The sequence below is a fragment of the Notechis scutatus genome, chromosome 5 (genome assembly GCF_049901735.1).
Source record: "Notechis scutatus isolate UNSWTSFEM ecotype Mainland chromosome 5, rNotScu1.2, whole genome shotgun sequence".
NCBI lineage: Eukaryota > Metazoa > Chordata > Lepidosauria > Squamata > Elapidae > Notechis > Notechis scutatus.
In genome coordinates this window covers 2,875,555-2,900,410 of record NC_142013.1, presented here as the reverse complement: position 1 = coordinate 2,900,410, position 24,856 = coordinate 2,875,555, and the positions used below count along the sequence as shown (strand labels likewise).

General features: G+C 43.6%; 2 protein-coding genes and 1 long non-coding RNA gene across 3 annotated transcripts in view; 2 read left to right on the top strand and 1 right to left on the bottom strand.

The window, feature by feature from the left end:
- The window catches only part of P2RY6 (pyrimidinergic receptor P2Y6), a 48,782-nt gene extending 36,699 nt beyond the window's left edge, over nucleotides 1-12,083 (top strand). Inside the window, exon 2 of the mRNA XM_087965937.1 lies at nucleotides 7,335-12,083. Coding sequence (XP_087822063.1) covers nucleotides 7,393-8,364 — 972 coding nt within the window. The 5' untranslated portion in view covers nucleotides 7,335-7,392 and the 3' untranslated portion in view covers nucleotides 8,365-12,083. The remainder of the gene's footprint in view (nucleotides 1-7,334) is intronic.
- An 8,209-nt stretch (nucleotides 12,084-20,292) lies between these two features.
- On the bottom strand, nucleotides 20,293-22,214 carry LOC148130341 (uncharacterized). The gene is made up of 2 exons (XR_015749959.1): nucleotides 20,708-22,214; nucleotides 20,293-20,623 (listed from the first exon to the last, which is right to left on the bottom strand). It is a non-coding gene; the product is annotated as an uncharacterized LOC148130341 (long non-coding RNA).
- A 2,131-nt stretch (nucleotides 22,215-24,345) lies between these two features.
- Nucleotides 24,346-24,856, top strand: part of ARHGEF17 (Rho guanine nucleotide exchange factor 17) — a 151,674-nt gene continuing 151,163 nt past the window's right edge. Inside the window, exon 1 of the mRNA XM_087967516.1 lies at nucleotides 24,346-24,766. Coding sequence (XP_087823642.1) covers nucleotides 24,346-24,766 — 421 coding nt within the window. The remainder of the gene's footprint in view (nucleotides 24,767-24,856) is intronic.

The window sequence follows — 24,856 nt, the reverse complement described above, 5'->3', positions numbered from 1 at the left end:
GTCGTCCTTGAGTTACAACTGTTCCGTTTAGTTGACCGTTCCAAGTTAGGACAGCACTAAAATAAAAAGCAACTTAGGGGCCGTTTTTTCACACTTACGGACCGTTGCAGCATCTCTCCTGATCCGCGTGGAGATCACGAAATTCAAGTGGCGCTAATGGCAAAAAAAGCAACTGACTGCCAAAGGTGTTCAGAAAGGTGGAGGCTCTCTGTGTTGGCCATGATCGCTGTTAGACGCTGTTCCGAGGATGCGATTCCCTTTGCGCCGTGCTTCTGACAAGCAAAGTCCACGTGGGAAGCTAGATCCAGTAAACAACCGTGTGAGTAACGCAACAACTGAAGCAACTGACTCGAGAGTTTGCTCTTTGTTTCTATGCAAGTAGATTGCTTGAAGAGAGCAAAACCCTACTCCCTTCTAGCACTGATGATGTTCCCTAGTTGGGTCATGAGATGTCTGCAAGGAAACAACCCAGCTCAGAGAGCACCAAGGAGCCCACAGTCCTCCTCCTCCTTCTCCTCCTCCTCCTCTTCTCCTCCTCCTCCTCCTCCTCCTCTCTTCCTCCTCCTCCTCCTACCAGAATAACAGAGTTGGAAGGGACCTTGAGGTCATCTAGTCAAACCCCCTGCTCAAGCAGGAGAACCCTTCCTCTTCCTCCTCTGTAAGAAAACCACGAAGCTCAGAGAGCACCAAAGACCGCACAGTCGTCCTCTTCCTCCTCCTCCTCTTCCTCCTCTCCACAAACCCCACTCTCCACTCCCTACTAGCACTGATGATGTTACCTAGTTGGGTCATGAAACGTCTGCAAGGAAACAACCCAGCTCAGAGAGCATCCAAGGCCCCCACAGTCCTCTTCCTCCTCTTCCTCTTCCCCTTCCCCTTCCCCTTCCCCTTCTCTTTATCCTCCCCTCCACAAAACCCACTCCCTAGTTGGCTCATGAAACATCTGCAAGAAAGCTACCAAGCTCAGAGACCATAAAAAGCCCCCCCACCCCCCAGTTCAACCCTGACCTGCAAATACTCAATTCCGTGTTGTTGGATTTCATTCCCCCCTCCCCTAGACGTTCACAATGGGTGTCTGACTGTGTATATTTGCTTGTGGGTGGCAGCCTTTGTTAAACCAATGGCAAGATTGTTGGCGCTGGCCAAGTTTCCCTGCGGTTTTCTGAACGCTGCACATTGTTTGATGGACCTGGCCCGGCCTTCAACTTGGTCATGAGACTGTGGCCAGACCATCCCACGCAACGATGTGTGTGTGTGTGTGTCTGTGTGTGTGTGTGTGTGACACACAAGGCTGACCCACAAGGCCGGAGGAGAGCATGAAAGGGACATGGCCGATCCACAAACACACCAGGGCTTTCAGCTGAGCAACGCTGCAACCCAAAGGGCCCGATCTTCAAATCCCATCGTCCCGCAACCCACAAAGGAATTCAAATCCCTTTGTCCTTGGAATATATTTTCCTGGTTCCCAAGCATTTCTGGAGCTGCAGGGGGGCTCATTTCCAGCAGGAGATGAGGTGGACCAATGGTTGCTTTCGTGGTGTGGAGACAATAACTTGGTCCTCAACACCAATAAGACCAAGGAGCTGATAGTGGACTATATAGAAGGAAGAGATCAGACATCCAGCCTTTGCTTATCAAGGGAGACCGAGTGGAGCAAGTGGCCAGTTTTAAGTTTCTGGGTGTTATCATAAAAGAGGACCTGGCCTGGAGGGGCTCACATTGCAGCCCTGGTCAAAAGGGCCCAGCAGAGATTAGACTACCTGAGGCTTCTCAGGAAACAACAACTGAATGAAAAACTGCTGGTGACCTTCTACCGCTGCACCATAGAGAGTATCTTAACTTCCTGCACACCTGTGTAGGGTTTGCCAATTGCACAGGGGCAGATTCCTCACCGTGATGGCACTCCAGAGGGTTAACATCATTGCCCAGAAGATCCTTGGTTGTCTTCTCCCCTCTTTGGAAGAGCTTCATAGCTCCCGCTGCCTTAAGAGAGTTCAAAACATCCTCAAAGATCCATCTCATCCTGGGCACCCCCTTTTTTTTTTAACTATTACCATCTGGCAGACGGTACAGGACAATAATAAAAGCAAGGACAAATAGGCTGAAAAACAGCTTCTACCCAGGGCAGTAGCTCTGTTGAATTCTACTGTACAGTGCAACATTAATGCAATATTAGGGGTTTTCCATTCAGTGTGTGGAGTGTGAAGGATGTGTGTTTGTGTTTGTTTTCATGGTCACGATATGCACTGAAGATGGTGCTTGATTTCGCTGCAATGCAAGTGCAATGACAAGTAAAGTTAAAAAGTAAAGAAAGTAAAGTAAAAAAGTAAAGTAAAAGTAAAGTAAAGTAAAGTAAAAAAAGTAAAGTAAAGTAAAGTAAAGTAAAGTAAAGTAAAGTAAAGTAAAGTAAGTAAAGTAAAGTAAAGTAAAGTAAAGTAAAGTAAAGTAAAGTAAAGTAAAGTAAAGTAAAGTAAAGTAAAGTAAAGAAGTAAAGTAAAGTAAAGTAAAGTAAAGTAAAGTAAAGTAAAGTAAAGTAAAGTAAAAAGTAAAGTAAAGTAAAGCAAAAAGTAAAGTAAAGTAAAGTAAAGTAAAGTAAAGTAAAGTAAAGAGTAAAGTAAGTAAAGTAAAGTAAAGTAAAGTAAAGTAAAGTAAAGTAAAGTAAAGTAAAGTAAAGAAGTAAAGTAAAGTAAAGTAAAGTAAAGTAAAGTAAAGTAAAGTAAAGTAAAGTAAAGTAGAAGTAAAGTAAAGTAAAGTAAAGTAAAGTAAAGTAAAGTAAAGTAAAGTAAAGTAAAGAAGTAAAGTAAAGTAAAGTAAAGTAAAGTAAAGTAAAGTAAAGTAAAGTAAAGTAAAGTAAAGTAAAGTAAAGTAAAAAAAAGTAAAGTAAAGTAAAGTAAAGTAAAGTAAAGTAAAGTAAAGTAAAGTAAAAAAGTAAAGTAAAGTAAAGTAAAGTAAAGTAAAGTGTGACATCTTCAATTCTGTATTTCTGGACCCGGGGTGGGGCGGCTTCAAAAATTTTAGCAACAGTTTCTCTACCCGGTGGCTGGGTGGGCGTGACCATGGTGGGGGGCATGGCCTAGTCGGCCTCCTGCACCACGGTGGGGGGACCGTTTTCACCCTCCCCGGGCTCTGGAGGCTCTCTGGAGGCCTGAAATGGGTCAGTTTCCGACCTTCTGGAGCCTCCAGGAGGCCCGTTTTTCGCCTCCCCAAGCCACTGCGCACTTATCCGCCATTCACCATGGGCCATGTGGGGAATCCTGATAGGGGAGGGGCCGGGTGCGCGGGGCCAGCCAGGGGTGGGATTTGCCGGTTCGCTGAACCAGCCGTAAAATTAGCAACCAGTTCGCTCGAACCGGGGCGAACCGGTAGCATTCCTCGCCTGTGCTGGACTCTCTGACTTTGCACAAAAGTGAAGGAAAAAAAGGTCCATCTCATCCTGGGCACCCTTATTTTCTTCTTTTTTTGAACTATTACCCTCTGGCAGACGGTACAGGAGAATAATAAAAACAAGGACAAATAGGCCGAAAAACAGCTTCTATCCCAGGGCAGGAACTCTGTTGCATTCTACTGTATAATGCAATATCAGGGGTGTGGAGTGTGAGGGATGCGTGTTTGTGTTTATTTTCATAGTCATCAATTGTACACTGAAGATGGTATTTAATTTCGTTATATGAGGTGCAATGACAATAGAGTAAACTAAACTAAAAAAACCAACAGCTGCATGTTTACATTTTCCAGCTTTGCTTCTTGTTTAGGGTGTCATGTTTGCAGGGTTGTGGGTTGTGCTTGGCACCCTGTGCAAACACAGCTTGTTCTGTTTGTTTGAAGGGAAGTAGATTGTTGGAACCCACAAAAATGGATTAAGGCAGGAATCGGGCAAAGGAAGTTGGGTTGCATGTGTGAGAGGATACCCAGGCAGTCCTTGACTTACGGCTACAAGGGAGCCCCCAATTTTTGTTGTGACGTGAGATGGATCATACATCACTTTTTTCAACACTGTTGTAACTTTAAACGGTCACTATTCTGGTCATTAAGTCACTAGGAACCGTTGTAAGTCAAGGAGATGGTGAGTTCTGGTTTCACTGTAGGCATGAAAGCCAGCTGGGTGACTTTGGGCCAATCACTAGGCGATGGTGAGTTCGAGTCCTGCCTTAGGCATGAAAACCAGCTGAGTGAGCCTGGGCTAGTACCTCCTCTGCCCAACCTACCTCAAAGGGTTGTTGTGTGGAAATTGGGAGGGAGGAGTATTATGTATGTTCAATGCCATGAGTTTTTTTAAAAATAAACAATGAAGGGCGATAACAAATAAAACAAAAATAAAATAAGTAAAAGAAGCTGAATTCTTGAGAAATACACATTCTTGTGTCCTGGGCCTCAAATCTTTGGAATGGCAGCTCTGTTTTTATGAGTTCCTTCAAATACACCCTTTTTCATCATTGTCCGGAGAGAAAAGATGTATTCTTTCTTGATGGCATTTTATAGGCAGAAGCCTATAAAAGAGGTGATTTATGGAACTGACAGAAAGTCACCCTTAAAAGTTTTGCAATCTGTTTTGCTCGAGGTGAACTGTGGCCCTTTAATGACTTGTGGACTTCAACCCCCAGAATTCACATTACGTATCTGATATTAGCACAGTTGAGAAAGTCCAGAATTATTTATTTATTTTTATTTATTTATTTATTTATTTATTTGATTTGCCAATTGTTTACAAGATAATAAGTATAAATGTATACTTAGTTGTGAATACATGAAATGGATACATATAAGAAAAATAAAAGAATAAGAGAAACAATAGGACAGGGACGGTAGGCACGTTGGTGCGCTTATGCACGCCCCCTACAGGCCTCTTAGGAAAGGGGTGAGGTCAATAGTAGACAGTCTAAGGTTAAAGTTTTTGGGGTTTGGGGAAGAAACTACAGAGTCGGGTAGAGTATTCCAGACATTGACCACTCACAAGAGTTCTCCACTCCTCTACTCGTTGCAGGATACCTTATGCCACCAGACTTGAAATTCTAGACCTAGAAAACCTAGAACTACGCCGCCTTCGGTCCGATCTAAGTATAGTATATAAAATCATACATTGCAATGACTTACCTGTCAATGAATACTTCAGCTTCAACCATAACAACACAAGAGCACACAATAGATACAAACTCAAGGTTAATCGGACCAAACTTGATTGCAGAAAATACAACTTCAGCCACAGAGTGGTCAATGTCTGGAATACTCTACCTGACTCTGTGGTTTCTTCCCCAAACCCCAAAAACTTTAACCTTGCTTAGACTGTCTACTATTGACCTCACCCCTTTCCTAAGAGGCCTGTAGGGGGCGTGCATAAGCGCACCAATCGTGCCTACCGTCCCTGTCCTATTGTTTCTTTTATTTTTCTTATAAGTATCCATCTCATGTATTCATAACTATGTATATACTTAAACCTATTATCTTGTAAGCGATTGACAAATCAAAATAAATAAATAAAAAATAAAAACAAATAAAATTCTTGAGCCAGCCATGCTCAGGCTGAGGAATTCTGGGAGTTGAAGTCCAGGAATCGTGAAAAGGGCTATAATTTCCCCATGCTGGCTCAGGGATTCTGGGAGATGAAGTCCACAAGTCATAAAAGGGCCATAATTTCCCACTTCTGTTCTAGGGAATGCATAGGGAACTTTCGACAGCTCATAAATCTCTTGATCTGTCTGTCACTCTCTCTGCTTGTTCCTTCTCTCTGTTTGCTTGTTACTGTGGACTTAAATTTCCATTTTACATGATGCGGGTATGTTGAAACTTGCCCATGATTTTTCACGCTGAAAGGACTGGTCTGATCTCTTTGTAAACAATAACTCCTCCCCGTTCCTTAGAGAATAATAGAATAAAACAAAGATTTCCTATTTTGCATTGTCAAACAATGAACTTGAGAAGACGCCTTATATTATTGAAATGTTCCTATTGCCTGGCAATGAATTGTTTGCATGCTAAACAGAAATTTGGTTCATTTTACTTTGCATTTTTTTTGTTCTGTATTTTATATGTATGTGTGTATGTATGTATGTATGTGTATATGTGTGTGTGTGTACACACACAGACACACACTTTTCCTTCCCTCTTTTCTACTTCGTTTCTACCTTCTTTCTTCCTAATTTGTTTCTTTCCAGCCTTTCTTATTTTCCTCTTTCCCTCAGATTTTAACTTCCTTCCTTCCTTCCTTCCTTCCTTCCTTCCTTCCTTCCTTCCTTCCTTCCTTCCTTCCTTCCTTCCTTCCTTCCTTCCTTCCTTCCTTCCACTTGCACTTTCCTTTCCTTTCCTTTCCCTCCCTCCCTCATCTGTTACCATCTTTGCTTTCTTCCTTGTTCCCGATCGCTCCTCCGTCCCTCCCTTCTTCTATTTACTTATTTCCCTTCTTCCGTTCTTTCTTCCTTCCCTTTCCCCTCCCTTCTTTATCTCCTTTCCTCCCTCCCTTCCTTCCTTTTCCCTCCCTCCCTACCCCTCTCTTTCTCCTGACTGGGGCGAAACTGCCATCTCCTGGCCAACAGAGATCATAACAAGCCACAATTTCTGATGTTCATTGATATAAAAAAAAAGTTTACAGCTATGGGCTGCCTGAGGAATTCTGGGAGTTGAAGTCCACAAGTTTTAAAGTTGCCAAGTTTAGCTAACTAGGGTCTCAACCAAGGGTTATTCTATTCTATTCTGTTCTATTCTATTCTATTCTATTCTATTCTATTCTATTCTATTATTCTATTCTATTCTTCTATCCTATTCTATTCTATTCTATTCTATTCTATTCTATTCTATTCTATTCTATTCTATTCTATTCTATTCTATTCTATTCTATTCTATTCTACTCTCCTATTCTATTCTATTCCTAGTCTATTCTATTCTCTTCTATTTTCTTCTATTCTCTTCTCTTCTCTTCTCTTCTATTCTATTCTATTCTATTCTATTCTACTCTATTCTCTCCTATTCTATTCTATTCTATTCTATTCTATTCTATTCTATTCTATACTGTTCTATTCTATTCTATTCTAATTCTAATTCTATTCTATTCTATTCTTATTCCATTGCATTCTATTCTAATTATTCCGTAAAAGTGAAAACCTGAGATTTGATGCTCTTATCTTACTCTACGGCGCCAAAGGGAAGTTGGAAGCCAGTACTTTTTCTTTCTTCTTTTCCTTTTGCCCTACACTTTTCCCCTCCCTCCTTTTCCTCCAATCTTCTTTTGCATTTTTTTGCATTTTCCATTACAAACTAATTTTTAAAAAAAAAAAGAAAGAAAGAAAAAAGAAAGAAAGCCAAGGGAAGAAACACGTCTAACCACCCTTTGTCCTTAACTCCAGGTTTCCTGCATTGCGTGAGTGACTCGTGGTGGAGCCGGACGCCTCCTGAGGTCCTGGGATGGACAACCACACGTCGCTGGCTGCCGTCAAGGATTCCTGCACCTACCATGAAGAGTTCAAGCAGATCCTGCTGCCGGTGGTCTACTCCGTCGTCCTGGGGCTGGGGTTCCCTTTGAACTTCGTGGTCATTGTCCAGATCTGGCTGTCCCGGAAGGTCCTGACTCGAACCATGATCTACATGCTGAACCTGGCGGTGGCCGACCTCCTTTACGTCTGCTCTCTCCCGTTGCTGATCTACAACTATTCCCAGAAGGATTACTGGCCCTTCGGCGATTTTACCTGCCGCTTCGTCCGCTTCCAGTTCTACACCAACCTCCACGGCAGCATCCTCTTCCTCACCTGCATCAGCGTCCAGCGCTACTTGGGCATCTGCCACCCGCTCTCCACCTGGCACAAGAAAAGGGGCAAGCGCTTCACCTGGGGGGTGTGCGCCCTGGTTTGGGTCGTGGTGACGGCGCAATGCGTGCCAACTTTCCTCTACGCCTCCACGGGCACCCAGAGGAACCGGACCGTGTGCTACGACTTGAGCACGCCGGAAAACTCAGCCGGCTACTTCCCTTATGGCATCGCCCTGACGGTGACGGGCTTCCTGATCCCTTTCCTCTCCATCTTGGGGTGTTACTGTAGCATGACCAAAATCCTGTGCCAGAAGGACGAGATGATCGGGCTGGCCGTCCGCAAGAAGAAAGACAAGGCCATCCGGATGATTGTCATCGTGGTCCTCGTCTTCGCCGTCAGCTTCTTCCCCTTCCACCTGACCAAGACCCTCTACCTGATCGTCCGCTCCTTCCCGGAGGTGCACTGCCTCACCCGCCAGGCCTTCGCCATCGCCTACAAATGCACCCGGCCCTTCGCCAGCATGAACAGCGTCCTGGATCCCATTCTCTTCTACTTCACCCAGCGGAAGTTTCGGGAAAGCACGCGGCACTTGCTGGACAAGGTCAGCTCCAAGTGGAGGCACGATTCGTGATGACGGACGTAGCGGGAGTCCTCCGGAAGAAGAAGATGGGGTTCTTCTCCATTGGCATCACACACACCCCCGCTTATTCTGCTCTTGGCACCCCAACCGGTGGAAGGAAAGGGCCCACGGTGAGCTGTAGCGCCAGCTCTGGAGGCCATGCCAATCCTTGAGAAGGGCCCTTCTCGCGGAGACGACGAACGCGACGGTGTAAATACTTTCCTGGCCATCCTTCCCTCTCATCTGTTGGTTTGGGCTGCCATAACTCTCCATCGGTTGGAGACGGGGATGGATTGGACCAATGGGCTCAGGAGATTTCCGGATTTCCCCCCATTGGGTGCAGAAGGGGGACCAAGCAGAAACATTCGAAGCAGGAATCGCAAGGCCTGCTTTTATCAACCACGGGAAAGATCGCCCTCGGAAGGAAAATCCCAAGCTAATATTTGTAATCAAAAGGGGCAGAGGATTTCCCAATCGCTCCCTTTGTAGGTGCAGACTTAAAAAAAAGAAATATAGTGCTTTTACTGCAGGAATAAACTTAACTATTGGCATTCTGGTAAATGACAAATGTGCCAACGGCACCATTTTTAATTTAATAAATGTACAGGTAAGGACCTGCCGTGACGCATTTTATGGTGGAATAAACAGAGTCGGAAGGGACCTTGGAAGTCTTCTAGTCCAACCCCCTGCTTAAGCAGGATACCTTATGGCATTACAGACAAATGGCTGTTCAGTCTTTTCTTAAAAACTCACAATGTTGGAGCACCCATGACTTCTGGTGGCAAGTTGTTCCACGGGTTAATTGTTCTCACCATCAAGAAATTTCTCCTTAGTTCTATGTTGGGTCTCTCCTTGATTTAGTTTCCATCCGTTGTTCTGTGGATTGACTAAAGACTTGGGCATCAATGTATGGAAAGACTCCAGAGGGGCAGGAGTGGGATTCAAATATTTTAACAACCGGTTCTGTGGGTGTGGCTTAGTTGGTGGGTGTGGCTAACTCAATATCACTCACCCCGAGGCACGCATCTCCTCGCCTGACCTCTCATGACTGTGGGGATGCTGCAACAGTCGTAAGTGTGAAAAACGGTCATAAGTCCCTTTTTTCAGTGCCATTGTAACTTTGAAGGGTCCCTCCACACAAGCAAAGTACCAGCAAAGGAGGGAGAAAAAACTCCAGAGAAGTTCCTGAGACAGGAAGTCTAGTCTTGCCCAGAATGTTAATAAGGGTTAACGGAGAGGCAGTTTCTGTAAGCAACACCAGAATGTTTCCTTCCTGCCTTCCTTACAGGATTAGCCCAGTAATTTCTTCTAATAACTGGTTCTCCGAACTGCTTAGAATGTTAACAACCGGTTCTAGCGAGTAGGTGCGAACTGGTAGAATCCCACCCCTAGCCAGTGGGCTTTACGAGTGTCCGACCCCATGCGAGCTGGGAGATTTGTGGATTTTAAAACCCTTTTGTGGAAGTTGGGATCAACTACACAGGATCTAAAAGGGACCACCACCCAGCTAAGAAGAAATCGCAGCCATTCAAAAGCTGCAGACTTGAGCTATGGGGGAGCCCTTGAGAAGGCATTTGGGGGGCAGCTTCTAGGATCCAAAAATATGCAGCTCCCTTTTGCACAACCGTTCTCCGTCCTCTATGCATCCTTGGGATACCTTCCCAGGGTAGATCCAGTATCCCGCCGTAAAAGGATTTTGACTCAGCAGAATGCTATTTATGCACTTAAGTTTGAAAACCGGACTTGGAAGCAGAGTTGGGAATTAATCCCCTTCAATCCTGCCCGCCTTTTTTTCCCCCTCTGGATCTCTCTCCCCATTCCAAGAAATTGTGCGTTGAGGTTTTAGCGTCTACAGGGAGTCCTTGACTTATTTAGTGACCGTTCAAAGTTACAACGGCACTGGAAAAAGCGACTTGCGGGTACCATTTTTCACACTTATGTACGTTTGCAGCGTCCCCGTGGGTCGTAGGATCAAAATGTGGATGCTTGCCAACTGGTTCGTATTTACGATGGGTTGCAGTGTCCCTGGGAGTCATGCGATCTCTTTTTGGGACCTCCTGACAAGCCAACTCAACGGGGGAAAAGCCAGATTCACTTAACAACCGTGTGACTCACTTAAGAACTTGCAGGGATTCACTGAACGACTCTGGTGAGAAAAGTTGTACAATAGGGCGAAAATTCACTGAACGACTGTCTCGTTTGGCAAACGGCAATTTTGGGCTCAATTGGTGGCCGTAACTTGAGGACTACCCATGCCATAATTAATGCGTACGTTAAATATTTGTTGGGTGCTTTGTGTTTTACCTTCACCTTCCTGAGCCTCCTGGATTTGGAAATGCAGAAAATAAACAGAACATGTCTGAAAATAAACGGCACAAGCTCAGATCTTGGCGGCTCAGATCATCATGCATGAATCCAGTACAGTCACGCAGGGCCCTTGGTGGACTCGGCACCGGGTTCAAGTGGTTTCCAAAAACAATATTGTCTGCAAAATGCCATCCCTTGAATGCAGGTTTGGGATTCAGGGTGTGGAAGGACAGAAAGAAGAAAAAAACTGACCTGATAAATGGTATTTAATGAATGGCATCCCTTAAACAAAATATAAATTGGTTGTATTTTGGGCAGTGAAATGGCAGCTATTTTTCATTTCAGCCTAGAGGGCAGTCACACCAGTTGGAAACTCGTTCCTACAACCCTAGCAGCCTGCAAAGTGGATGCTAGAGCCAGGAACAGGCTTTTTAAGGAAAGCAACTGACCGCACTGATGATGTTACCTAGTTGGGTTGTGAAATGTCTGCAAGAAACCCACCACTCAGAGCGCATCAAAGCCTCTACAGTTCTATCCTGAGCTAGAAATATTCATTTCTGTCAATTGCCCTGATTGGTAGAAGATTTCTTTCCCCCTTTGTGGGTCAGGGGTGAGATTTATCCCATCAATGTATGACTCAGGACACCAGAGTTTTAACACAAATTATTATTATTACGCCTTGTTTCCTATTCCTTACTTTTGAGATCTTGCACATACAATTTCTTCCTTTCAGTTGTCAGCGTTGTGCTTCTTGTGGCCAGTGGCCTTGATGCAAAATGTGTGTGTGTGTATTGTTGTTGTTGAGTTGCAGTGCTTTTCTACATTTTTTTTGTAATTGTGGTATGCAGATCTTCCAAGCACGCTGTTAATTTCCTTTTATTTCTCACTCATTTGAATTAGAATAGTTGTTTTCAAACTTGGCAGCTTTAAGAGTATGGACTTCAACTCCCAGAATTCCGCAGCCAGCATAGCTGGGGAATTCTGGGAGTTGAAGTTCACCTGTCTTAAAGTTGCCAAGTCCGAGAAACAATGAATGAGAAGGATAAATATTTCAGTTTGGCTTTTGTGCAAACTCACAAGAGGAGTATACACATTCCACATTTAAAAAAAATAATTCTGTTTTTTTGTATTTTCAAGTTTTGGTCCGTTTCTTTAGGAGGTGTCTTTACCAAAAAAACAACAACAAAAAAAACCCCTGAAGATCTAATTGGAGCCTTTGCATCTTCTATATTTTGTTTCTTAAGAGTATTCTCACAATTGTCAAATCACAAACTATTCAATCTCGTTTTAGGTGAACAGGTCCAGCGTCAGTGAATAAGCCTTTGCGACATCTTTTGTTATATTGTGAGCTCTTTGGGGCAGGGAGCTGCCGTTGTGTAACTTCTTACATTCCTTCATAAAGTAAAAAAGAAACAAAGAGAAAAGTGTGCCAGTGTCTTGGTGTGCAGAGTCATATGCTTGTGTGCTAAAGTAAATAGCGGGAGCAAAGTACATCAATGCAAAGGAAACGAATCTCACCATTTAATTCCCTGGGATCATTTTGATGATGGAAGGTAGCAGAAGAGAGAGAGAGAGAGAGAGAGAGAGAGAGAGAGAGAGAATGAAAGAGAGAAACAAAAAGAAAGAGAAAGAATGAAAGAGGGACAGAGAAAGAAAGAGTCAGAGACAGAAAGAAACAGAAGGAGAAACAGAAAGAGTGAGACAGAGAAAGAGAGAAAAAGTGAGTGAGAGAAAGAAATGAAGACAGAAGGAGAAACAGAGAGAGAAAGAAAAAGAGAAAGTGAGAGAAACAAGATTAGACAGAGATAGAAAAACAATGAATGAAGCATTCCAGGTGTTTTACTGTATCTGTGCCCAGATTTGTATTACCCAAAAAAAAATGTATTAAACATTGGTATTATTTATATTACAGATGTAATTATTCTAGCATTGTATTTGTGCCCAGCAGATTTGGAAAACAGTAATGGAGTTGAGGATAATAAGACGCTGAGAGGCTGGAGGAAGTCAAGCGATCCCTGCCATCTCTCAGCTTAGACCAGTAAAAAAAAAAAAATTGCAGGAATGTTGCAGCATGGAAAGCTCAAAAGATTTTGTGCCTGTTCATTTGGAAAAAAAAAAAAATTTTTTTTGTGGCCGTGCAGCGCCATCTAACTCACAAACAGCTCTGCAAAAGCACAGCCAATTCCCAGAGTGAGTCATAAAAGTTTGAGAAAAGTTTATCAAGGAACAACTTCCTGAACAACCTTATCAACCAGAACAGGAAATCTTTGAGAAGAACCAAGCAAATTCATTTTATAAAGCCTTAGTAAGGCCACACCTAGAGTACTGCATCCAGTTTTGGTCACCACACTACAAAAAAGATGTTGGAACTCTGGAAAAAGTACATAGAAGAGCAACCAGGATGATGAGGTGACTGGAGGCTAAAACATGCAACGAACGGTTGCAGGAACGGGGCCTGGCTAGTCTAGGGAAGAGAAAGACCAGGGGAGACAGGATAGCAGACTTCCAATATTTGAGGGAGGGGCTGCTACAGAGAGAAGGGGGTCAAGCTATTCTCCAAAGCGAAAGAAAGAAAGAGAGAGAGAGAGAGAGAAAGAAAGAGAAAGATGAGAGAAAGAAAGGAAAGAAAGAAAGAAGAAGGAAAGAAAGAGAAAGGAAAGAAAGAAAGGAAGGAAGGAAGGAAAGAAAGAAAGAAAGAAAGAAAGAAAGAAAGAAAGAAAGAAAGAAAGAAAGAAAGAAAGAAAGAAAGAAAGAAAGAAAGAAAGAAAGAAAGAAAGACATCTGAGCCAACCATGGATGGACAGAGGATATGCCTGGTTTAAGGAAAAGAAGGATGGGGGGGACATGATAGCAATCTTCCAATATCTCCGAGCTTGCCACAAAGAAGAGATGTAAAAAAGAGGTTGAGACTCTAGAAAAAGTGCAGAGAAGAGCAACCAGGATGATGAGGGGACTGGAGGCTTAAAACATACAATGCACAGTTGCAGGAACTGGATATGTCTGGCTCATCTAATAAAGAGAAGGACCTGGGGTGACATGATAGGGTCTTCCAATATTTGAGGGGCTGCCATAGAAGGGAAGGGGTCAAGCTATTTTCTGTAGGCCAGACAAGGAATAATGGATGGAAACTCATCGAGAGAACAAATGAGAAGAGAAGAGCGAAGATGGAATAGAAAAGAAGAAGAGAGGAGAGAATATGGAAGAGAAGAGAATATGGAATGGAATGGAATATAGAATAGAACAGGAGAGAATAGAATAGGATATAGAATAGAATAGAATAGAATAGAATAGAATAGAATAGAATCAGAGTTGGAAGGGACCTTGGAGGTCTTCTAGTCCAACCCCCTGCTTAGGCAGGAAATTCTATACAATTTCAGACATAGAACTAAGGCAAAATTTCCTGACAGTGAGAACAGCTTGCCTCCAGAAGTTGTGAATGCTCCAACACTGGATGCTTTTAAGAAGAGACTGGACAACCATTGGTTTGAAATGGTCTACAGGGTTTCCTGCCTAGGCAGGGGGTTGGACTAGAAGACCTCCAAGGTCCCTTCCAACTCTGTTACTCTCTTGTCATCTCTGCCTCGGAAGAGCAGCCCTGAGGATGCCTGCAAAGCATTTTGAAGGGGCAGGGGAGGGAATCTGAAAATTCCCAGCAACACTCAGCCTTGTGAATGGGTGACTGATTAAAAGCAGAGTTTTCGCCTCCTTTGCGGGAGGCCTACGTGGGTTATTCTGTAACTAAACTGCGTCCTGAGAAAAGGGCCGTTTCAGACTATAATAATTAAGCAGCTCCTGAAGCATAGCGCAACTGTGTTGTGTGTTTACAGTATGCACACATGCGTTGCTGTTACAGCTTGGTTGAAAAATTACTTGTTTATTTATTTGATTGATATTGCCGCCTATTTGTGGCAATATAAATCAAATTAATAAATTGTGAGCTCAGGCACATCCATGGCTGAGGAAGGACTAGAATTCACACCTCCCAGTTCCTAATCCACCACTTTTCACCAGACCTCGAATAATGACCTGATCATTACGGTTGTAGGCCGTAACGGTCGTAAAATGGTCGGTCATGTGATTTTTATGATAATTTTTGTGGTGGTTGTTAAGCAAACATCACGATTGTGGGTGAAGATTCTCCGTCATTCAGGTTGTGGTTGTCCCAAAGGTGCTTGGTTTTTTTTTTCCAGGAGGCAACTGGACTTTCTGGTTTTCCTTTTGAAGACGTTTTGCTTCTCATCCAAGAAGCTTCTTCAGCTCTGACTGGATGGTGCGGAAGGGAAGGATTTATACTCCTTGCTTTGGGTTTATATCCTTCCTTTCCCCACCATCCAGTCAGAGTTGAAGAAGCTTCTTGGATGAGAAGCAAAACGTCTTCAAAGAAAAAAAAACCCAGAAAGTCCAGTTGTCTCTTGAAAAAACACCTTTGGGACAAACACCATGATTGTTATGCAAACGCATTGTTTTGGTGTGGTGTGGTGTGGTTTTGCTGAAAACTGGAAATACGTGCTGGGTTTTAGTAAAACCATTATAAAACATGATTATGTATCAATAGAATAGAATAACAATAGAAATAGAAATAGAATAGATATTGGATGAATAGAATAGAATAAGGATATTAAGAATAAGAATAGAATAGAATAAGAATATTAAGGATAAGAACAGAATTCCCCCTGCATCTTCAGGTGGGTGGGCGCGATGGCTTGGAAGACCTGGCGCTTGGTGGGCACTTCATATCAGGGTCAACGCAGGCAGCACCATATCCGGGTGTGCAACAAAAGTACTTCCTAATGGCAAGCTCCCCACCATTCCCCCCATTTCGAAATATAGGCCTAAATTTGGGGGAGGGGCTTAATTTCATTTCATGTCTATAAAACATGCTGGGACTTCCTATTGGGGGAGGCCGTATTGTTGGAGAAACAGGGTAGAATAGATATTGGATGAATAGAATAGAATAAGGATATTAAGGATAAGAATAGAATAGGATAAAAATATTAAGGATAAGAATAGAATAGAATAGAATAGAATAGAATAGAATAGAATAGAATAGAATAGAATAGAATAAGAATATTAAGGATAAGAATAGAATAGAATAGAATAGAATAGAATAGAATAGAATAGAATAGAATAGAATAGAATAGAATAGAATAGGAATAAGAATATTAAGGATAAGAATAGAATAGAATAAGAATAGAATAAGAATATTAAGGATAAGAATAGAATAAATAAGAATAGAATAAGAATATTAAGGATAAGAATAGAATAGAATAGAATAGAATAGAATAGAATAGAATAGAATAGAATAGAAAAGAATAGAATAGAATAGATATTGGATGAAGAATAGAATAGAAGAATATTAAGGATAAGAATAGAATAAGAATAGAATAGAATAAGAATAGAATAGAATAAGAATATTAAGGATAAGAATAGAATAGAATAGAATAAGAATATTAAGGATAAGAATAGAATAGAATAAGAATAGAATAGAATAAGGAATAGAATAGAATAAGAATAGAATAGAATAAGAATAGAATAGAATAGAATAAGAATATTAAGGATAAGAATAGAATAAATAAGAATAGAATAAGAATATTAAGGATAAGAACAGAATAGAATAGAATAAGAATAGAATAGAATAAGAATATTAAGGATAAGAATAGAATAGAATAAGAATAGAATAGAATAAGGAATAGAATAGGAATATTAAGGATAAGCATAGAATAGAATAGAAAAGAATAGAATAGAATGGAATAGAATAGAATAGAATAAGTAAAGAATAGAATAAGAATATTAAGGATAATAACAGAATAGAATAGAATAAGAATAGAATAGAATAAGAATATTAAGGATAAGAATAGAATAAGAATATTAAGGATTAGAATAGAATAGAATAGAATAGAATAGAATAGAATAGAATAGAATAAGAATATTAAGGATAAGAATAGAATAGGAACAGAATAGAATAAATAAGAATATTAAGGATAAGAATAGAATAGAATAAGAATATTAAGGATAAGAATAGAATACAATAAGAATAGAATAGAATGGAATAGAAGAGAACAGAACAGAACAGAATAGAATAACTTTATTGTCACTTTGAATGTATGCTAAATGGCATACAGGACGGAACCAACAGCTATAAACATGGTCCCATTGCCAAGCCCACAAAAGTGTAATCGTGTGATTCTCTGGGTTTGGGTTCCAAGTTGTAAGTCCCTGTTTCCAGATAGGTCATAATTTCAAACAGTCTCTAAATCACCGGTTGTAAGTGGAGGACTACCTCTGCTACATCAGGCTGGCTAAATGGTTGCATTCGGACAACCTCACCCCAGAAGTTGTGATTGCTCTTATCACTGGAGGTTTTTAAGAAGAGATTTGACAGCTGTTTGTCCGAAATCGGTATAGGGTTTCCTGCTTGAGGGGTGTGTGTGTGTGACTAGATGACCTCCAGAATTCCCTTCCAGCTCTGTTATTCTGTTAACCTGCCAGGGTGAAGATTGTTTTCTTTCTGTTTCTTGGGGTTTAGCCCAGTGTGTTGTGCCTCAATTATATCCTGCCCCTTTTGCATAATATACTGAATCATAAGTGAACCGCGATGAAGTTCTTACGGCGGGAACAACTGTCATTTTAGTTGTGGTTTGTGGAGCCTAAACGCTTCATTGCACTGACTGGTGCAAACAAGGAAACAACAAGGCTTCCTATCTGGAGTATCTGCATTTCCTTAAGATCAACCTTTTGCCTGGAACAGAGCAAGTTACCAAGTGGCGTTGGCATTACCGATTTATTTTATGGAGTACACACCTGCACGCTCCTGGTGAGCTAGCGTTCAGAAAAACCCCAAACCCCCAAATGTCAATTGACCCCAGAACGAGGAAACAAAGCAAGGAAGGCAACAGATCACAACTATGAGAACCACCAGGTACCAACTGGGTCCCCTCCCCTGCCTTGACTAACTAAAGCATTGGCACGAGGGGAAAGCAGAGGGAAGAGCGAGGGAAGGGAACGGCAGGGGTGGAAAAGGTGTTTGAAAGAGGGAGGGAAAGGAGAAGGGGGGGGAGGAGGAAGGCAGGCAGGCAGGAAGACCAGAAACAAAGAAGCAAGGAAGCAAAAGGAAAAGAGGGAAGGAGGGAGAGAGGGAAAGAGGAGGAAGAGAAAGGGGAGGGGTAGGAGGAAGGCAGGTAGGAGGATCAGAAACAAGGAAGAAAAAGGGAAAGGAGGGAGAGAAACAGGAAGAAGAAGAAGAAGACGAAAGAAGAGGAGGAAGAAGGGGAAAAGAAGGCAGGAAAACCAGAAGGAAGGAAGGAAGAAGAAAGGGAGAGAAAGCGGAAGAAAAGAAGGGAGAAGAGAGAGGAGGAGGAAGGGGGAGGAAGAAGAGAAAAAGCAGGCAGGGAGGTAGGAAGGAAGGAAAATGGTGAACGTAAGAGAAGGAGAAGGACAGAGGGAGGGAAATTATTGTGTATTAGATTCAATTCACTAATTGAAAAAAAAAAGGTTTTTCAGAAAAGATTGGATAACCATTTTTGTCTGATGTGGTGTAGGGTTTCCTGCCTAAGCAGGGGGTTAGTCTAGAACAGCGGTCGCCAACCGGTGGGGCGCCCACTGGTGGGCGTGAGAAAATTTTGGTGGGCCGCAGAGAAATCTCACCCCTGAGCAACCCCCAAAGCAATTAATCCAGGCTGTGCAGAAACACAAGGCTGCGCCGCCCACATGGCCCGCGGAAACCCTCCCCCCACTCACTCCTTACCCGGCAAACTTGCTGCTAAATTGCTATTTTCCTTTTTCCGACCATCATCTCTGTTCTGCTGTGCCGGGAGATTTAGATTAGCTAGGAAGCAGGAAATGGTTAGGTTTCTTGCTTTCTAGCTAGTCTTTAGATCTTCAGCTCAGCACAGCCGAACCTCCCTTAGGACTGAAGGTTTGCTTGCAAGCAAATCCAGTGCAGACTCAGGGCAAGCAAATTTGAGAGACTGAACTAGCCGATGGCAGATAGATAGATCACTGAATGATTCTGTGAGCAACTCAATCTGCCTGCCTGCTTTGCCTGATTTTGGGTAAACGTTGCTCTTTTTAATAAAAAAATATCAATATTTACATGCATGGTGTGTTGTGAGTTAATTTTGTGAGTTTGCTTGCAAGCAAATTTTACGTGACAGACTGAGCTAGCCGATGGCAGATAGATAGATCTCTGAATGAATCTGTGATTCTGTGAGCAACTCAATCTGCCTGCCTGCTTTGCCTCATTTTGAGTAAAAGTTGCTCTTTTTTTTTAATAAAAATTCAATATTTATATAAATATTTATAATATTTACACACAAGCCATGCCCAGCCAGTCACATGACCACCAAGCCACACCCACAAATTAGGACACGCCCACAGAACCAGTTAGTGGTCCCTGGGATCTAAAATTGTGAGTTTGGTGGTCCCTGAGGTCCAAAAGGTTGGCGACACCTGGTCTAGAAGACCTCCAATGTCCCTTCCAACTCTGTGGTTCTACTCTATTCCAATGGGAAGAATCTCTCTTTTAAGGAGCAGACCCTTTTGCAGCTCTGCTGGGAAGTCCTCTTGACACAAGATGCGGCCTCCTGGGAGAAAATCTGGCCTGGTTGGAGGAAGTTTCGAGGAGGGAAGAACTTCAAAGAGCCAACGAGTATTGTTTTCACAGCCTTTCCCACTTCGAGGGTACCTCTGTCTTCCTGTCTGTAAAATGGGCTAATCCCACTTCTCTCCCCCACGCTCACCCTTCATAACAGTGGTGTCAGGATTCCGGCAGTTACTCCAATTAAATCATGAGCCTCGAGCCACACTTCCAAAACTAAAAAAGATTTATTTGAAGGTAACATTCTACATCCGGCATTAGCCTGGGCGTAGCCGACGGTGAGATACGTAATTCACTGTCACCCTTGATCCTGCTTTCCCCACCACCACCCCTCTGGGTGTATCATCCAACGAAACACCTCCATAGCCAAGAGTCATCAATCATGCTCTCCAATTAGATTTTTGCCTGGCAGAAGCTTCTGTCATCTAATCAGTCTTTGAAGAAAAATATGAATGGAATGTACTTTCGATTCCACACTGCTGCCTGCTCTTTGAAACTCCCCCCCCTTCTTTCTGTTATCAACTATAGAACATGTCTACAAAATGTTTTATGACTTGACATTCGGCTCCCCTCACTTCTTGAAGGTGACCTGTTTCCTTGAGGTAAGATGGGCGGCCCATAAACTTTACAAATAAGGAAAAGGAAAACCACGTATTAACTTATGCATGTTGCAAGTCTAACGTAACGGGGAAGTTGTTTACTCCAGTGAGTCCTGCCACTTCTGTAGTTATTATTTATTTATTTTATTTGGTTTGTCAATTGCTTACAAGATAATAGGTTTAAGTAAAAACATAGTTATGAATACATGGATACATATAAGAAAAATAAAAGAAACAATAGGACAGGGATGGTAGGCACGTTGGTGCCCTTATGCACACCCCCTACAGACCTCATAGGAAAGGGGTGAGGTCAATAGTAGACAGTCTAAGGTTAAAGTTTTTGGGGTTTGGGGAAGAAACCACAGAGTCGGGTAGAGTATTCCAGACATTGATTGTTGGTTTAATACAGATAGTCTTCGACTCACAATGGTTCATTTAGTGACTGTTCGAAGTTACAACGGCACAGGAAAAAAGTGACTTATGACCGTTTTTCACACTTACGACTATTGCAGTATCTCCATTTGGATGCTTGGCAACTGAAATCGTATTTATGATGGTTGCAATGTCCCCGGCAGGTCCTGCGATCCCCTTTTGAGCAAAGTCAAGGGGGAGGCCAGATTCGTTTAACGACCGTGTTACTAACTTAACAACTGCAGGGATTTGCTTAACAACGGTGGCAAGAAAGGTCCTAATACAAGGCAGAACTCACTTAACCCATGTCTCACTTAGCAACATAAATTTGGGGTTCAATGGTGATCGTAAGTCGAGGCTACCAGTATGTAAAAGCACAATATAAAAGAAATTAAAATGAAAATAATAATAATAATAAAATAATAACACCCCTCACACATACACACCTTATTACTTTCGCCGGCCAGTGAGAGCCATCAACCCATGGTTCAGAAGTTGCCTTCAGAAGGTATGGGAGCTTCATCCCTGGAAGTTTTCAAGAAGAGACTGGACTGCCACCTGTCAGGAATGGTGTAGGCAGGGTCTCCTACTTGGCTGCAAGGGGGTTGGACTGGATGACCTCCAAGGTCCCTTCCAGCTCTATTCTGATTGATTCAACCTGGAAATAAGCAGAAATTTCCTGACAGTGAGAACAATCAACCCATGGAACGGAAGTTGCCTTCAGAAGTTGTGGGAGCTTCATCCCTGGAGGCTTTCAAGAAGAGGCTGGACTCCCATCTGTCAGAAATGGTGTAGGGTCTCCTGCTTGGGCAGGGGGTTGAACTAGATGACCTACAAGGTCCCTTCCAACTCTGTTAATCTATAAATTTAAGATCAATTCGTTTGGGATTGACGGAGAGGAAAACTCTCTTGGGATCCCTTTTGGTAGCTGATCTACAAAATTGTAAAATGTTTGTACACGAGTTGCAAAATTGCTGTACAAACCAATGACAGGCAGGCTTATCCAGCAAATGCAATTTATTCTTGCATTTAAACCCTGTTGGCTTCTTCGACATTTCAAGGTGTGTTGCCTTTGCCAAACTGGAAAGCCACAATTTGCATCCATTGCTTAGGCCTAGGGGTGTGTGTGTGTGTGTGTGTCTGTATGTTTGTATGTAAATCTATATGCTGGCTGGGGAATTCTGGGAGTTGAAGTCGACACACATTTTAAACCAGGGGGGTCTTCAAACTTGACCGATTTAAGACTTGTGGACTTCAACTCCCAGAATTCCTCCTCCAGTCATGTTAGCTCAGGAATCCTGGGAGTTGAAGTCCACAAGTCTTAAACTTGCCAAGATGGAAGACCCTTGGATTAGATAGATAGATAGATAGATAGATAGATAGATAGATAGATAGATAGATAGACAGACAGACAGACAGACTAGATAGATAGATAGATAGATAGATAGATAGATAGATAGATAGATAGATAGATAGACAGACAGACAGACAGACAGACAGACAGACAGACAGACAGACAGATATGGAGATGGAAATAAGAGATAGAAGGTAGATACTGTAGATCGGGGTCTTCAAACTTGACAGCTTTAAGACTTGTGGACTTCAACTCCCAGAATTCCTCCTCCAGTCATGTTAGCTCAGGAATTCTGGGAGTTGAAGTCCACAAGTCTTAAACGTGCCAAGCTTGAAGACCCTTGTCTTAAAAGGTTGAGTACAGGGCTAGTTGTGGACTGTTTGTTTAGCCATCGAAATTGCAACGGCCCTAAAAAACAACAACCCACTTATGGCCATTTTTCACACTTCTGATCGTTGTTGGCTTCCGCAGGATCAGGAGATTAAAAAAAAATCCAGATGCTTGCAATCCAATGCAGCGCAAACCAATACAGGCTTACCCAGCAAATGCAATTTATTTTTGCATTTAAACCCCCGTTTTGGCTTCTTGATGTTTCAAGGTGGAACACTGGAAAGGCACAAGTTGCATCCATTGCTTAGGCTTGTGTGTGTGTGTGTCTGTGTGTTTGTATGTAAATCTATATGCCGGCTGGAGAATTCTGGGAGTTGAAGTCCACACACATATTCAAAGGTTGATACACACTGATCTCCAGTACAGGGTTAGTTCTGGACTTCAGAAGAGTTTATTTAGAGATCGAATGTTGCAACAACCATGAAAAAAAAAAAAAAGCGACACGGCCATTTTTCACACTTCTGACCTTTGTTGGCATCCGCAGGATCACGAGATCAAAAAAAAATAAATCAAAAAAAAATCCAGATGCTTGGCAATCCAATGCAGCGCAAACCAATGCAGGCTTATCCAGCAAATGCAATTTATTCTTGCATTTAAAACCCCCTCTTTCAAAAGCGTTGCCTTTGCCAAACTGGAAAGCCACAAGTTGCACCCATTGCCTAGGCCTCTCTCTCTCTCTCTCTCTGTGTGTGTCTGTATCTGTGTTTGTGAGTGCGTGTGTCAAATCTACATTGACCCCTTTTCCGTTCCACCTCCCCCCCCCCTGCTCGCTCCTTCTTCTGTTTCTCTTGCAAGGAATGTTCCCAAAGATTTGTTCTTTGCAAAAAAAAGAAAAAAAAAGACCATCCCTCCTGGGGAGGGGGAAGAGGAAGCCCCGCCCCTTCAAGGGGAAAGTTTATGTGAATCTTTTCTTTTTGAGAAAGAGGGGGGGGGAGGAAAAAAAAACAACAGCACAGCCAGAGAAGGGAAAAAAAGGAAGCAGGCAAAGAATAAACACAACAAACAAACAGAAAAATGCGAAGGGGAGAGAAGGATGCGCTTTGAAAAGGGACTTTGCAATGGGGGTCTTTTCTTTTTACAAAAAAAAGCAGCAAACCTTTGTCGGGTCTTTTCTTTTGCAAAAAGGTCCGGGGGGTGTGTGTTTCTCCCCTAAGCCCCCCCAGCGCGAGATAGAAGTTGCATTTTAATCCCCGGTTGGATTTTTATTTTTTATTTTTTTTCACACGGCGGTGCTTGGAGAGACGCTTTGCAAAGGAACCGGACGGATCGCCTTTGGAGGGCCTGAAAAGTTCGACTTCGATCGATTTCTCCCCCTCGTGTGGCTTTTTTTGGGGGCGAGGGGTCGTTTCCCCCACACACACTTTTGCTTTCCCCCTCCTCCGCCTTCGATCCCGGGACTTGGCTCGGCCGAGCGAATCGGAACCGCCGCGCGGAAGGAGCGTTCACATTGTTGCCGTCCACGCCGCTCCGGAGCTGCTTTCGGCCGGATTTTCCTCGCCTCTCCGCCTCCCTCCCCCTCCGCGGGACCCGAGCTCGGAAGTGAACGTGGGAACTCGGTGGAAGTTTGCCTGCCTGCCTGCCTCCTCCGCACGCCCGGTTCTTTTCTTTTCTTTCTTTCCTTCTTTCCTTTCTTTCTCTTCCTTCCTTCTTTCTCTCGCGCTCTCTCACTCTCCTTGTTTCCTTTCTTTGCTCTTTTTCTAGTCCTTTCTCTCGTATTTTCTTTCTTTCCTTTCTTTCTTTCTCTCATTCTTGTTTTCCTTCCTTTCTCTTTTTCTCTTTCTAGTTCTTTCTCTCGTTTTTTTCTTTTTTTCCTTTCTTCCTTTTCTTTCTTTCACTCTCTTTACTTTCTTTTCTCTTTCTAGTTCTCTCGTAGTTTCTTTCTTTCCTCCTTTCTTTCTCCTGCTCTCTCATTCTCTTTCTTTCTCCTTTTCCTTCTCCTTTTTGCTTGTTTCTTTTCTTTTTACTTTTTTACTTTCTCCTTCCTCTCTCTCTGTTTCTTTCTCCCGTGGAATCTTTCTTTCTTTCTTTCTTTCTTTCTTTCTTTCTTTCTTTCTTTCTTTCTTTCTTTCTTTCTTTCTTTCTTTCCTTCCTTCCTTTTCCTTCTTTCTTTCTTTCTTTCTTTCTCTTTCTTTCTTTCTTTCTTTCTCACACCCTCCTCCCTTCTTCCTCCCTCCCTCCCTTTTCCTTCCCTCTTTCCTTCCTTCGGATGGCTTGAGGGCGGCGGCGGCAGGGGGGGCGGCGTGCCCGGACGTTTCCCAGACTCGGGGATCCCGCCGCAGAACCCGGGTGGGGGCTGGGGGGTGGGGAGGGCCCTGCTGCAACCGGCTGCTTCAACAATGGCGGAGGGGGGCCCGAGCCAGAAGAGGACTCCCCTCTACCGGAGCGTCTCCTTCCAGCGCTTGGCCAAGTGGACCGGGCCGGCCCAGCCCGACGGAGGAGGAGGAGACTCTCGGGGGAGCCTTCCCGCCCAGCGCGGAGCACCCGCCGCCGCTGGAGCCCATCGGGCGGCGATCCCCGGCCGCGCCGCTTCGTTCAGCGTCTCCTCCCGCCCAGCAGCCGCCGCCGAGCCGGCCGGCCGCGCCCTGCGGAGCCTCTCGCCCTCCGTGCGGCAACTTTCCCAGCGCTTCTGCGCGCCCCGCGCCGGCCCCGAAGACCAGCCTCCTGCGAGTCCGGCCCGCCGCCGCGGAAGAGCCACCTGCGCCCGCCCCGCCGCCGCCGCCGCCGCCGCCCAGAAGGAGCTCGGGGGCTCCGAGGCCGGCGGGCCGCCCCCGACCCCGCCGCCCCGCAGCAGCAGCAGCAGCGCCGCCGCCGCCTCCTCCTCTTCTTCCTCCAAAGGGCCGGGCGAGG